At 44.6% G+C, this 14,033-nt stretch overlaps 1 protein-coding gene across 2 annotated transcripts in view; it reads left to right on the top strand.

Annotated features, from left to right (window-relative positions):
• Positions 1-13,221, top strand: part of TRPM4 (transient receptor potential cation channel subfamily M member 4) — a 161,155-nt gene extending 147,934 nt beyond the window's left edge. For both annotated transcript variants that reach the window (XM_068241123.1, XM_068241124.1), the window contains exons 24-25: positions 7,332-7,428; positions 10,465-13,221. In XM_068241123.1, coding sequence (XP_068097224.1) covers positions 7,332-7,427 — 96 coding nt within the window. In that variant the 3' untranslated portion in view covers position 7,428; positions 10,465-13,221. The remainder of the gene's footprint in view (positions 1-7,331; positions 7,429-10,464) is intronic.
• The last annotated feature ends 812 nt before the right edge of the window (positions 13,222-14,033 follow it).

Genomic DNA, 14,033 nt, shown 5'->3' with positions numbered 1-14,033 from the left:
GTGAAAAGGAATAGACTTCTCATGGGAAAGGGGGTATCAGCTACTGATTTGGATGAAGTTCAATTCTTGGTTACGGTTTCTTCCTTAATCTCCTGAGCAGTATGCCCGACACTGTTGGGCATGCCGCTGTAGAGGTTTTAATAGCCTCAGGAGTCTCCCAGTTGTAACCTATTGGATGAAATGTGATCAGAGCATATTAGCTAGCACTAGGCTAGCTAGAATAGTTGGATGCCCCCACCACCACCACCGATTGCCCAGAATCCCCCCCGATCCAGCCGCTTATACATTACCCAGCCAGGCTCCAGCAATCGCCACAGCCTACCCGCACAGCTCCGCTCTTCTCTATGGGGAGGATCGGGACTGTGCATGACGTTGATAACGTCATGTACGATCGTCCCCATAGAGAAGAGCGGAGCTGTTTGGGGAGGCTGCGGCAATTGCTGGAGCCTGGCCGGGTAATGTATAAGCGGCTGGATCGGGGGGGATTCTGGGCAATCGGGCGTGGGGGGGGGGGGCACATATTCTAGCTAGCCTAGTGCTAGCTAATATGCTCTGATCGCATGTAATTGAATACATTTCACCTGGGGGACTACGAGGCTACAAAATCTCCTCAGCGGTGTAACGCTCAGCAGGTTAAGCCAGTAGTATGTGGATCCAGAATAAACATAGGTCTGTGCTGACCTTTGGTAGCTTTGTCTCCGATCCGGTGTGGTTTTAATCTCTTTTACGAAGTAATGCAGAGGAAAGTATTACTGGCTATTAAAGGAATTACTGGCAAGTACAGGGGAAGCGGGAAATGTGACCGCCCGTGCTGCCTGATATATAGTGGGCGCCTGCTATTTATCAGGGGGCACAGGTGGCCAAATTTTACATTATAGCTGCTATTTATAATGGTGCCTATGGAAGTGCCCTAACATAATCGTAATTGCGGCAGGAGGTTGGGGAAAGGTTAAGGTTAGGCATGGAAGGGGTTTTTTTAAGGGTTAGGCTTGGGGGTGGCTATGGTTAGGCATGGCGGGGGGTGTTTTTAAGGCTTAGGCGTGGGGGGGGGGGGGGGGAGGGTGGCTATGGTTAGGCATGGCGGGGGGTGTTTTTAAGGGATAGGCGTGGGGGGGGGGGGAGGGTGGCTATGGTTAGGCATGGCGGGGGGTGTTTTTAAGGCTTAGGCGTGGGGGGGGAGGGTGGCTATGGTTAGGCATGGCGGGGGGTGTTTTTAAGGCTTAGGCATGGGGTGGATATGGTTAGGCATCGGGTTCTGTTTAAAAATAGTGTTAGGTTAAGTTGTAGTAAAATATTGTTATTATTTACTGATATTTTATTTCGGTAATTTACACTTTTAAAACTGGTGAAAAAGGTACCAATATTCTACTAGCCAAAATCAGGTGCACAAATATCCTTGCGCCTCTTTGTCATGCACGCAGTACAGGTACCAAAGCATCTGTAATGTTAGCTACTCACAATGCCATTTTCTGACAGATTTACTGTGAGATTGATTATTTCCAACATGTCCAGTCTGATTTCCGATTGATTTCTTAAACGATTTTTCATAGAAATGAACAGAAAATCGATCGGAAACCAGATCAAACATGTTGGAAATAATCAATCTGACAGTAAATCTGTCAGAAAATTGCATCGTGTGTACCTTGCACAGTATATAAGCAATAATAATACAGCTGGAACATAAGCACACATGTTATGATAATTGCCATATGCCCCAAAACAGAGCAGTGCACTCCAACACAGATATGCATCATCCTTCACTGAGTAATGAATGAGTCAATGTAGTGACAGTATAACGGTCAGGCCAGTTTCACACTGCAAACTGGCAGTGCGGTGTGGCAGCCGCACCGCCAAAAACAGGCCTTCGGGGAATACTGCGTTACTTACTATGCGGCATTCCCCATCTGGCCACCAGCCAAGCAGGAAGTGACACAATCATGCTCGATTGACGAATTGTCCGATTTCGGGCCAAAATAGGTTGAATGTATCGATCAAGCAAGCTGGGAAATCTAAGGTCGATGTGGTGGATCAGGTGAACGCTGCATGTGATATCCGGATAAGTGTCAAATGCAACAGAGCGCCTGGCCGCTCTGAAACCCAAGCCTATCCCCCCCCCACCCCCCCCCCCCCCCTTCTCCCCAGCTGCTCCTTCTACCTTATATCTGGGTACCGCACAAGTGCTATGTGCGGCAGCCTCATGGGACTCGAATATGTAAATAAGTATATGGACTTGGGGCTGATGAAGCATCCTGAGGCGTATGGACAGCCTGTGGTGTATGGGCAGCCAACAGATCTCTCTCTCTGATCTGATTTGTTTGTTGGTTGATCTGCTCATCGCCGCCAGATGTATGGGCACCTTTAGACTACAATAATGACATGTCAGTGGTAGGGATTAGCATGTAAGCTCTTCTAAAGTGACATTTAGTGACATGACTATTTAAACGGTGCAGTGCAGAAGCGCATAGCGGGAAATGTCCCCACCATATAATTTCATAGTAAAGCAAATTTATTGCAGTGCTGATTGAAGACTTTATATCCTTCCCAGGATAAGCAGGAGCACGCACTGTAGCAAAACTTGGCTGCAGAGTGATTTGTGTAGCGGGGACCTGTATACATCTTTACACTAACGTGAAATAAAGTCTGGTGCTTCATTTAGCGGCAGATTTGCAGTTGGACAGCGGCCACGATGGGGGTTATACAGCCCGAGAACACTAGTTTCCCCCGCCTGCTCCGGCCCTGGCTGCAATAATGTTCCAGGGAAGGTGACCCGCAGCATAAGAGAGGAGAAAATCTTTGGCAAGGTGCAGTATATATTACAGGGCGCCAGGCAGGGCTATCCGATTACACAGCACGCCATCGCTGCAACTTTCCAGCCAAAGCCCAGAGTTCATTCAAGGAAAGTGCAAAGATAAGGAGAAGTGAGGACATGTGTCAGTATTATTTACGTGTATCGCATGCAAGAAATAATAACCGCTTTAACCCCTCCCCCGCACAGCTCTCCCAGAAACGACTGTTAAAGGGGAAGTCCATGAAATGTCTTTGTTGTGGGCATTCCTTTTAAAACTATATTTATTTTGTCCTTAAAAAGCTGCAAATGTTTAACATACTCTCTCTCTAGTCATCTGGAAAACTCACCTTAAAGCAGACGTAAACTCAGCACTTTCTCTCTGCTCTAAAAGATAACCAACAGCACAATAACCTTTAAAGAAAAACATTTTTGTTACAGCTGATAAAAATCCTGCAATAAATCTGCAGTGTGTCTGCTTCCTGCTTTCATGGAAGCAAACGTAGGGTTGACATCCTGTGTTTACAAATTAGCTGCTCTGCCGAGGATTGACAAGATTCCTGAGCTGACATGGTTGGGAGATCATATTACACTTGATTATATATATATATATATATATATATATATATATATATATATATATATATATATATATATATATATATATATATATATAGGAATTACACACGTTAAATGCTTTAAATGCATACAAGGTGCATTTTTCTATGTTTCCCTTCTGTCCTGTGCAACAATTCACATCCACTTTAACTGTTGGAGTCAGAAGAGAACTCCAGGATGGATATTCCCCAGCTTCAAGGACAATAGTTGTGTGTAAATACTTTCACCATAGTGATATGAGTTGCACCCCAAGAACTAGTAGGTACATCAGGAAGAGGAGAGGACTCCTGAGCTCAGGGGCTGTGGGGGCCTGCTCCCCCTTCCTTTCCTGGCCTGCATGGGTCACAGCCGCACACTCTACTGCCATTCACCGACTCCTGATCACATGACTGATGTGAGTCACATGTTCGAGAGCCAGCAAATGGCAAAATGCCAGCGTGTGTGGCTGTGATGCATGGAAGTGACCCGCATTGCTGGATGCAGGTAAATATTACTGATGATGGGGCAAAGTGTGTGCATGGGAGGGGGGTTGGGTGTGGCTGAGAGGAGTGTGGAGCCCAGGTGGGCCCCATGACAATTTCACAGGGTTGTTGTGTGGTCCTGCCTGAGCTAAATGTTTGAGCCTGGTCAGTGATACTGAATGTTCTACCTAGACTGAGGATCGGCATTAGAGCTGGGAAGCTAGCGTTTGTTTAACCATTTCACCCCAAAGGCATTTTTCCCCTAATGGACAAGAGCGATTTTCACCTTTCAGTGCTCATCCCTTTCATTTGCCAATAGCTTAATCACTGTTAATCACAATGAAATGATCTATATCTTGTTTTTTAACCACCAATTGGGCTTTTTGGGGTTGATATTTGTTTTCAGTAATTACTTTATTTTGTATGCATTTTAAAGGGGAAAAACAAGGAAAAAAAGAAAAAATACACTAGTTCTCCAATTTCATCCCCTATAGTTTAAATATAAACACTGCTACTGTACATAAAACCCACACAATTTATCTGCCTATTTGTCCTGGTTATTACAAGATTTTAATGATGTCCCTAGTATAAAGTATGGTGACAATATAGTATTTGGAAATAAAGGTGTATTTTTTATTTGGTGTTTTTTTCCCCCACTATTTTCACGTGCAGGTGCACAGGGATACACGGGAGCGCGCGCGTGCACGCGCATAGCGGCAGCAGCACTGTCTGACTTATAAAAACATCCTGGAGCTATTAAGAGGCTCTAGCAGGACGTTTTTATAAGTCAGCTTGTCATTAAGTGGTTAAAAGTAGATCAAGATGGTGGTCTCCACAATCCATTGATATGTCTGCTTTAAAATAATTTTGGGGGGGAATGGGCATTAGTTAAAAAATGTCGTATTTTATGCAGTGAGGGGAGGTGCCCAAGATGTGATAAAGTGATTAAAACTGGTTAAAAAGGAAGCTAAGTTTTGGCTCAACTTCTGAGGAATTACCAACCAATAAGCTGTAGAGGTAGTTTTCATTCAGCACTTAAACAAAGACGGCACCTCATTGCTGAGGAGGGACGCACTCAGTGTGGAGTGCCATCGGTGGTAGCATCATAGATACGTGAGAAGCTTTTAGAAACTGACTGCTTATGTTATTTCGTGTGCCTCTATGGGCCCCTTTTACACGTAATGCGTTGGTGTGCGTTAGTGTGCATTGGTATTAGTTTTCTCCATAGCACTGCATTGTGAAAAAGCTTTCAGTTAAAACGCGTATAGTGGGAACTGTCCCATAGGGAAACATGGAGATTACTTTGAAAATACGTTATTCTTTCAGTTATAACTGAGAGCAACTGATTAAGCTTAAGGGCCCGTTTCCACTATAGCGTTACGAAATCGCCGGCGAATCACCGCAGGCAAATCGCATGCGGGTGCGATTCCGCATGCGTTTTTTGCCGCGATTTCGCATGCGATTTCGCATAGGTAAGGCTGTATGCGATTTTAACCATGTCACTGCCTGTGTGAATTAACATGGGTACCTATGCGAAATCGCATGCGAAATCGCGGCAAAAAACGCATGGGGAAAACGCATGCGATTTCCCTATTAAATACATTGCGTGCGATTCGCCTGCATTCCACACGCAGGCGAATTCTGAGGCCCCTACCCTGCAGATTTTTTCTGCACAGGAAAACGTGCGGGGAAACGCACAAGTGGAAACAGTCCCATCCACTTGTACTGACTGTGCGAATCCGCATGCGTTGCCCGCATGCGGATTCGCGATAGTGGAAACGGGCCCTAAAAGGGTCCTAAGAAAGCGTTGGTTTACCATGAAACGCGTCAGGCCATTGTTTTATATATCTGCATGTGAAATTGCATGTGAATCCATGATTTGCATGATCCTGAAGAATTTTGCACAAGAATAAATGTGATGCTTTTTGACTAGCAATGTACTGTTCTGGCTCCATTTAAAACCCCGATTTCAAAACTTTTTGTGTAACTAGTACTTTAAAAAAGACAACACGTATCGCCGCTTCCTCACATGAATGTAGTGCCTTTATTGGCTGTATATAATAGCGATAAGTGCCTCATAGTCTGCTGCAAACATTTTAGCATCGCTAAACCCACCTGTTGAGGCAGCTGTGCTATTCATGCTGTTTGAATGAGCCTGGGCAATAAGAGAGATATAGTGTAGCATCCCCAATTGCAAGTTCTGTGCATGTTTGACCACCAACTTAGTTGCATGTAGGGTGAACAGGATGCAGCGGCTGACTCCGCCTTTCTCCGCCCACATTTCAGATTGAGCCCCTCCTCACCAGCACAGAAAGTACATGGGTGGTCAGTGACGTAGCAATAGGGGATGCAGAGGTTGCGACTGCACCAGGGCCCCGGGAGCAGAGGGACCCACTAGGGGCCCTCCATCATTCATCTTATTAGCCTTTTGTGGTAATGGTAATGAACACCATGGTAATGAACACCTCTATATGTGCATTGCATAGTGGTAATCCTGTTTCCTCAGTTTAATTACTCCTCTCTGATCCTACAGAGGTCCTTAGTGGGTGTTGGGGCTCCATATCAATAGAGTGCTTGGGGCGCCATGTAAAACTTGCATTGGGGCTCCAAGCTCTATAATTACGCTGCTGTGTGTGGTCAGTTCTCTGGTCAGAGAGACTAGCTGCTGACCCCTCCCACCTTCTCCTTGGCTGCCTCATGTAGGAGCTGATGAGATGGGGAAACATAGGGGGACATTTATCAAGAGTGTCTGAGTCTCAGACATCCTAAGAAATCACTAAATAGGGCAGATTCCTTCTTAAACTGTTAGAAATATGAGGCGTTAGGAAGGTCTCTCAGGCAGTGCAGTGTGTGAGGGAAATTACTGTTGCTGAGGTAACCAACACATCTGCTGTCAGCAGGCTCTGAGTGAGGGGGGAGGAGCCCTTCACAATTCACATCTAGCCTGCACTGCTACACTATCTGAAGAACTGCTATTAAGCACTTCTTAATCTGTAGCAGCTTAGGGATGGATTTGCACTTTTCTTAACTGTATTGCAGCTCTAGAAATCCACACTAAACTTCCACTATTACATAGGATTTGAGAAGTTATCAAGCAGAAAAGTTCCTCTGCTGGTTAGAACAGTTTTCGAATAAAAAAACTGTCGGTAATGCTTTGATAAATCTGGCCCATAGAGTGCTGTGAAGTCAAGTTAAGCAGCGCCTTATACTGGCACAGAAAGCTAGCACTGCAAACCCAGCTAGGGATGTAATAAAATTACATGCAAAAAATGTTGGTGTGCGATACAGAAGACTTTGTGTATTGCAAATATTCATCTGTTCCACATTATGTGCATTAAAGAAACAGAAGTCTGAACTATGCCCTGTAAGATATGTGCATGATGCACCATTATACTGTAATTGTTTGAAAAAAATGATTTTGATAGGAAACTTGCCATAGAGTAATTACAGCATTTTATTCCCTGCAGCTTGAATACTGTGGCAGGGCGTTGACCTGGATAGTCGAGGCTCTTCAAGAAAGTGACTTGATAAAAACAACCAAACCTGCTCCAGTCCCTAAATAAGGTAAGTAGTAAAAGCAGATGTATACGGTAATACTTAAATAACATGAATCCAGATTCCCGCTAATCGCTGAAGTGCTTATGCTTTTTAAAGCGATAGCGCAATTAGAACTATATGGCAGTAATCTCACTGCCGTGATTACTACCGATCGCGGGTGTTCCGCTATTAACAGCAATCGCAAAACGTGTTGCCTGCAGCATTTTGCCGCGATTTTGGAGCAATTGTGGTACAGTTCTTAACCACTTAAGGACCAGGGGATTTTCCTGATATTGGTGCTGCGTGGGCTCTCCAGCCAGCAGCACCGATCAGGATAGAGCCAGGGCGATCAGACTTCCCCCCCCTTTTTTCCCCACTAGGGGGATGTCCTGCTGGGGGGGTCTGATCGCCGCCGGCTATCTGCGCTTTGCGGGGGGCTCTTCAAAGCCCCCCTCCGCAGCGATTTCTGCCCTCTCTGCCTATACCTGCTTCCCCGCAGGCTATGGGCTGTGCAGGACGGATAGGCTTTAGCCTATCAGATGCCGGCGATCCCCGGCCAATCAGAGGCCGGGGATCGCCGATCTCCTTTACGGCAGCGCTGTATTGATGTAAACAGCGGGGATTTCTTCCCCGCGTGTTTACATTATGCGTGCGAGCCGCAATCGGCGGCTCGCACACTGTTCACGGAGACACCCTCCGTGAACTGGCATGCTATACCACTAACGACCTGCCGACGCCTATCGGCGTTAGGCGGTCGTTAAGTGGTTAAACAAGCGCTGATCGCGATTGAAGGGAATCGCGAGAGTGTCCAGTGATCTTAGTGCGGTAATCGCGGTAAAATCACCCACACAAAACGGTACCGTTAAGTGCTATCGTTTTGCTATTTTCTAGTGTGAATGGGCCCTAAGGCCTCATTCACACTGGAGCAGTTTACTAGTGATTTCAGCTTGACTGTAAATCGCTAAAGCTTGAAAAAGCACTGTGGCAATGCAAATCAATGGTAGTGTTCACACTGTAGCAATCACCAGTGATTAGTGATTTGCTGAAATCTCAAACATGGTGCATGCAGCATCTTTGGAGCGACTGCATTTCAATGTTAAAGTGAACCTCCAGACTATAAACCTACTCAGCAGAACTGAAAAGGCTTGGTGTTTTTCTTTAACAGTTTCACAGCATCAGAACTTTATTTTTCTTATCTCAACCTCATTTTTGGCTGTACAACAGCTAAGCTCCGCCCCATCAAAGAAAACTGCCCGGGCATTTTTCCCCTGATACTGTGCAAAGCATGATGGGATTTCTGATGATGTTGTTCTCGTTGCCTAGCAACTGGGAGGGGTGATCAGGACACAGGACAGTTGGAACTGTGTCTCATGTTCCCCATCACCTCCTTTCAACCAAAAAGATGGCTGCCTTCATGAAATCACAAACATTTTCCTGTTCTTTTAAAACAGGGTGGGTAAGAGATTGTATTACCTATCTATTTTAATTAACATAACTAATGTAACTTAATGACAGTATGTTTGCTTAGGCTGAAATTCCTCTTTAAAGAATCACAAAATGCAATCACTCTAAAATCACTTTCCTGTACAGTGAAAAATCACTGGAAAATCGCTTTGCAAAGTGCTACTGATTTTTTTTCCTAGCGTTTTGCGATTGCCAGTGTGAATGGGGCCTGTTTGTTACCTGATATTGTCTCACTCCGTATAGAACTGCAGAAGAATTAAAAATAACAGTACAAACACCATAACCTGAGTTTTAAAAATAATGGTGTTTTTTCTACAGGGAGTGGAGGATTTAGAGTAAGAGCTATTGTACTGTACATATTATGAATAACTTATTAGTATCTTAAAACAGGGCTAAAGCCTCATACACATATATAAGGACTGTCGCCCGGGCAACAGGTGTGCTGTACAAATGCATTGCTAGCCTGCAGGCTAGCGACTGGTTCTGATTTATGGTTGTGTGCAGAAGGAATATGGTATGGCGCACAATGGAGGAGGTGGAGTTAAGTAGGAGAACTATAGCCTTGGTCCAGGCTCGGAGGATTATTACTATTTAGTATTACTAAAGTGCTGACCTCTTCCGCAGTGCTGTACAGAGTATATGGTCATGTCGCTTAACTGCTCCTCAGATGGGCTCACAATCTAATCCCGACCATAGTCATATGTCTATGTATGTATCGTGTAGTTTATGTATTGTACTCGTGGGCCTATTTTAGGGGTAAGCCATTTACCTTTTCAGTATGTTTTTGGGGTGTGGGAGGAAACAGGAGTACCCGGAGGAAATCCATGCAGACACGAGGAGAACATACAAACTCCGTGCAGATAGTGTCCTGGCTGGGTTCCATCTGGCGCTGCAAGGCGAGAGCGCTAACCACTATGCTGCTCAAAAGTCTGAAACTCACACAGACTCATTGGGGGCTTAATACACTGGCTAGAATCTCTGCAGAGCAAGCCTCGATTGGGCATCTCAGCCTAGAACCATCTAGCGCAGTGTTTCTCCTGTCCTTGTGACTCCCCAGCTGTGCATGTATTGCAGGAAACCTCACCTATGCACAGGTGGGGTAATTAGTGCCTCAGCCAGGTGGATTCCATGTAGTTGAGACACCAATTACCCCACATGTGCATAGGTGAGGTTGTCTGCAATACATGCACTGTTGGGAAGTCTTTCATGTATATGCTCCCTGAGGGCCAGTTCACAGCAGCACAGTTACGAGCAGAAAGTCGTTCAGCATCGTTTACTGAGGTTCGGTGTCTCATATTGACCCACCCAGAAGGACACAGAAGTCTTAACCAACAACGGGATCCAGTGTGGCATTTACACGAAGGAAGTTAAAAACGTAATAGTAATTTAAAAAGCACTTCCATTCATTTGAATGGACAGCGCTTTATTACGTTTGAACGACGAACGCCGCAACTGCCTCGTGTGACCTGGACCTTACACCAAGAATACAAATGTGTTTCATTATTAACCAGTTAAACATCATTATAGTAGAAATACACTAAACACTGAAACATCCAGAAGCTGAATACTTAATTTAAAAAAACGTGTTTTTCATTCTAGGTTTCCAGAACCTTCATCCTGTGGAACACTTTTTTTTATTGTTTACTGCCATTAGAAGGACAACACCACTCCATAGACGCTATAAGGTCCTGTGCTAGGTCTGAAGATTGCTTCAGCTGAATGATGAATGACTGGACTGTGTAAAACTGCGTTTTTGTTTTTTTCTGATGATTTCCCTCTAGAACCTCATTACCTGCATTCCGCGCTCAGTCGCCTCCTTTGTAGCCACTTGTTGCTCTCTGGACTCATAAACTGGTGCTCTGGGCTTCTCTGACAAGTGAAGTGTGAATATAAGGAGAGCAAATCTACAAGGAACACAAGATGTGATTGTATACTTCAGCAAATCTACAAGCAACACAAGATGTGATTGTATACTTCAGTCTGATCTGTAACTGTAGCAGCGGCGGCCATTTTGTGCACAGAAGCCATGTTCAGCAAACTTGTCATGTGGAAAACTTTGAGCAGCCATTGCTTCTGCTGTTACCTCTGTGACTGCAATCCCTAATCTGCATAAATGTATGCAAAATGTGACTTATATTAGCTTGTGTAACATTCCAGATCCTGATAGGAATAGAAGCCTGTCAATACAATAACAGGCGCTAGAACCACAGCTGTTGACCTCTTGGAAGGCCTTTCCTGCTGCCCTCACATTCTCTGCCCAATCACTGCAGACCCGAACCTAGCGCTGCTCCCTCCCACCCCATCACTCCTGCCTGGCGGCATCTCGCTTCGGAGACACCTCGGCCACCATTTGCCTGACGCTGCCAGACACAGGCTTCAGTACCGCCCCCTGGCGGTAGATCTGCTGGCTGCTCAGAGGGCGCAGCTACCCTACCATTTAATTTTATATAGGATATATATATGTATATTCATGAGAACGTGACCCGTGCACAGGTATAACTATTGGGAAGTAGGCCCTGCATCACAGTGCCGACAACTGCGGAGGCCTCTGACTACCTTTCCTCAGATGGCCCTCAATGCAGCTGTTGTGGTCACACTTATGAACAGAAAGCATTATGGTGGCCATTCTGCTATACGAGGGGAATCATGTGACCACACTTATGTGACTCTTGGCAGATGGGCCCCCAGGCCATTGGTGGAGGGTGAAGCAGATGTAAACATTGGGGGGGGCATTTATGTTTCACTGGGGCCTGAAAATCTGTGCTGTGCTATTGATGAATACTGCTGGCCCCAGCTTTTTAGCAGTACGCATGCCCAGTATAATTTTATGTGCTGAACACACAGTAGATTAACCTTTGCCAAGAAGCCTCATAAACACTGCACCTGGCGAGAATTGTGTGTGCATCTAGTGTGTGTACAGCAGAGGCCTGAAGTACAGTACCTATTGTTAGGTACAAGAGTTTTTTTGTTTTTTTTTACATACATTTTATATAATTACTTGGTTGATCCTGCAGTGCTGTGCCAGTGGAAGATGCTGTGCAGAAGGAAGCCTTGCCTAGCATACTCTCACTCCTCCCCGCCTCCTCCCTTGTAGTGATGTATCACCATGGCAGCGGCTGACACATCACACATAACTGGAATCAAACTGCGCTGCTTTCCACTGGTCTGAGCACGCTGTCACGCACTGTTATTTCTAAGTGTTAGGCCAGTGGAAGCTGCGCAGTACAACTTGTTTTTTGGGAGGTAGACTGCTCACAATTTTCATTAAACTACATTGTACTTCTGCTGCAGACACATGCATTTTAACACATATCCGTGCAGAAATAAAGGTGATGTACTTGTGATCTGAGTCAATGGAAATTGGTTGCCAATGGCTGGTAAAAGTGCCTGTCAATGCTTGACTGTTAAAGTGAACCAGAGACGAAGCACGCTCATGTATTTTACCATATATATCAGTGGGAACATTAGAGAAAACACCTACCCTGCTCTCCGTTTCATCCTCACTGCTAAAAGTGTCTGTTATCAGCTGTGATAAGAATCCCTGACTGAGCATTCAGTCTGGCTTTGCTGTGAATAATTATAGCTGAGTCATTATAGCAGAGCCACAAGGGGGCAGGCTTGGGCTTGAAAAGACACCAGAGGAGACAGACTCAGCTATAATTATTCCTTAACAAAGCCAGACTGAATGCTCAGTCGGGGATTCTTATCAGAGGTGATAACAGTCAGATTAAACAGAGAACAATGAAACAAAGAGCAGAGTAGGCGTTTACTGTCATGTTCCCACTGATTTATAAGGTAAAATACATGAGGGTGCTTCGTCTCTGGTTCTCTTTAAGTGCCAGTCCGCACCCAGCAGTAATTGCTAAAACTTCCGTGCTTCCAGTGTGAATGTACCCTAAGCAAAACTATAGTTGTTTACACGTTGCAGTTACCTCCTTGCCCCTCCCTCCTACAGTCGCCATAGAGAGTTGGACATGTCCTTAAAGTGACTTCAAAAATACTAGTTATTCCTGGGGTGTTACACAACGGCTGCAATTTCTGAATGTAAAGATTGACACTTTCTGAAACTCTAGTCTCCTTGTATAGATAAATATAGGCCAACGACAACTTGTACGGAGTCCTCTGACTTTGACATTCATTGACTGTAGTACGATGCCTGGGGTCAGTGGTACTAAGTATCACTACCTTTTTTATATTTATAACTCAATAGATTAGTTTTTATTTTGTGTTTGTATAGTATATTTTCCAGTAAAACCATGTGCATTTAACTGATTATGAAATCAGATTTTGTTGGGTACTTTGAAATCTTTTTGAAACATTTTCTTAACTTCATTAAAATGAAACTATATTTTACAACATGCGTTGTTTTTCTTTTACCATACTAGTGCAAGTGTTTTCTAAGAGGATGTTGGGAACCCAATTAAATCGAGATCCATTCACTGAAAGGGTGAACAACTAATGTAGATCATGCCATTCTAACAAAGGGGGGACTTTAAACAAGGATTGAACTTCATTCCAATCAATAGCTGATACCCCTTTCCCATGAGAAATCTTTACCTTTTCTCAAATGGATCTGGGGGAGTCTGTGTGGCCAATATTATGGTGAAACCCCTCCCACAGTGTGATGTCATGGCCTTGGTCCTGACAGTTTGCTGTCTGTGAACCTCGTTGCATTGTGGGAAATAACAGCTTTTCCAGCTGCTAAGCAAGCAGCATCTCCCTCTGTGCATAGAACTCTCAGTAACAAACATTCCGTACAGATCACCTGGCAGACCTAGAGATGTCACCACCAGTGATAAATTTCACAATGTAAATCAGGGTGAGGAAAGATTTTACAATGGGCAAACACTGACTAAATAATCTATAAATGAATATTGTTAACCGTAAGCAATTTTATTCATTATGTCATTTGCACTACAGTTCCCCTTTAATGGGTTCCAGGATTTTTATACAGGATCAGCAGAACCATTACCGCCTATTTCCACTACACACAGATTGGATGCAGAATTAATGCAGAATGGATGCAGAAAAACTGACTCCAATGAATGTCTATGGGCCTGTTTCCACTAAATGCGATTTTTCTGGTGCAGATTTTCCCATAGACATTCATTGGAGTCAGTTTTTCTGCATCCATTCTGCATTAATTCTGCATTCAATCAAGTGTAGTG

This window comes from Hyperolius riggenbachi, chromosome 6 (genome assembly GCF_040937935.1).
Source record: "Hyperolius riggenbachi isolate aHypRig1 chromosome 6, aHypRig1.pri, whole genome shotgun sequence".
Classification (NCBI taxonomy): domain Eukaryota; kingdom Metazoa; phylum Chordata; class Amphibia; order Anura; family Hyperoliidae; genus Hyperolius; species Hyperolius riggenbachi.
The sequence above is the reverse complement of the archived record's forward strand: the minus strand, read 5'-3'. Positions and strand labels throughout refer to the sequence as shown.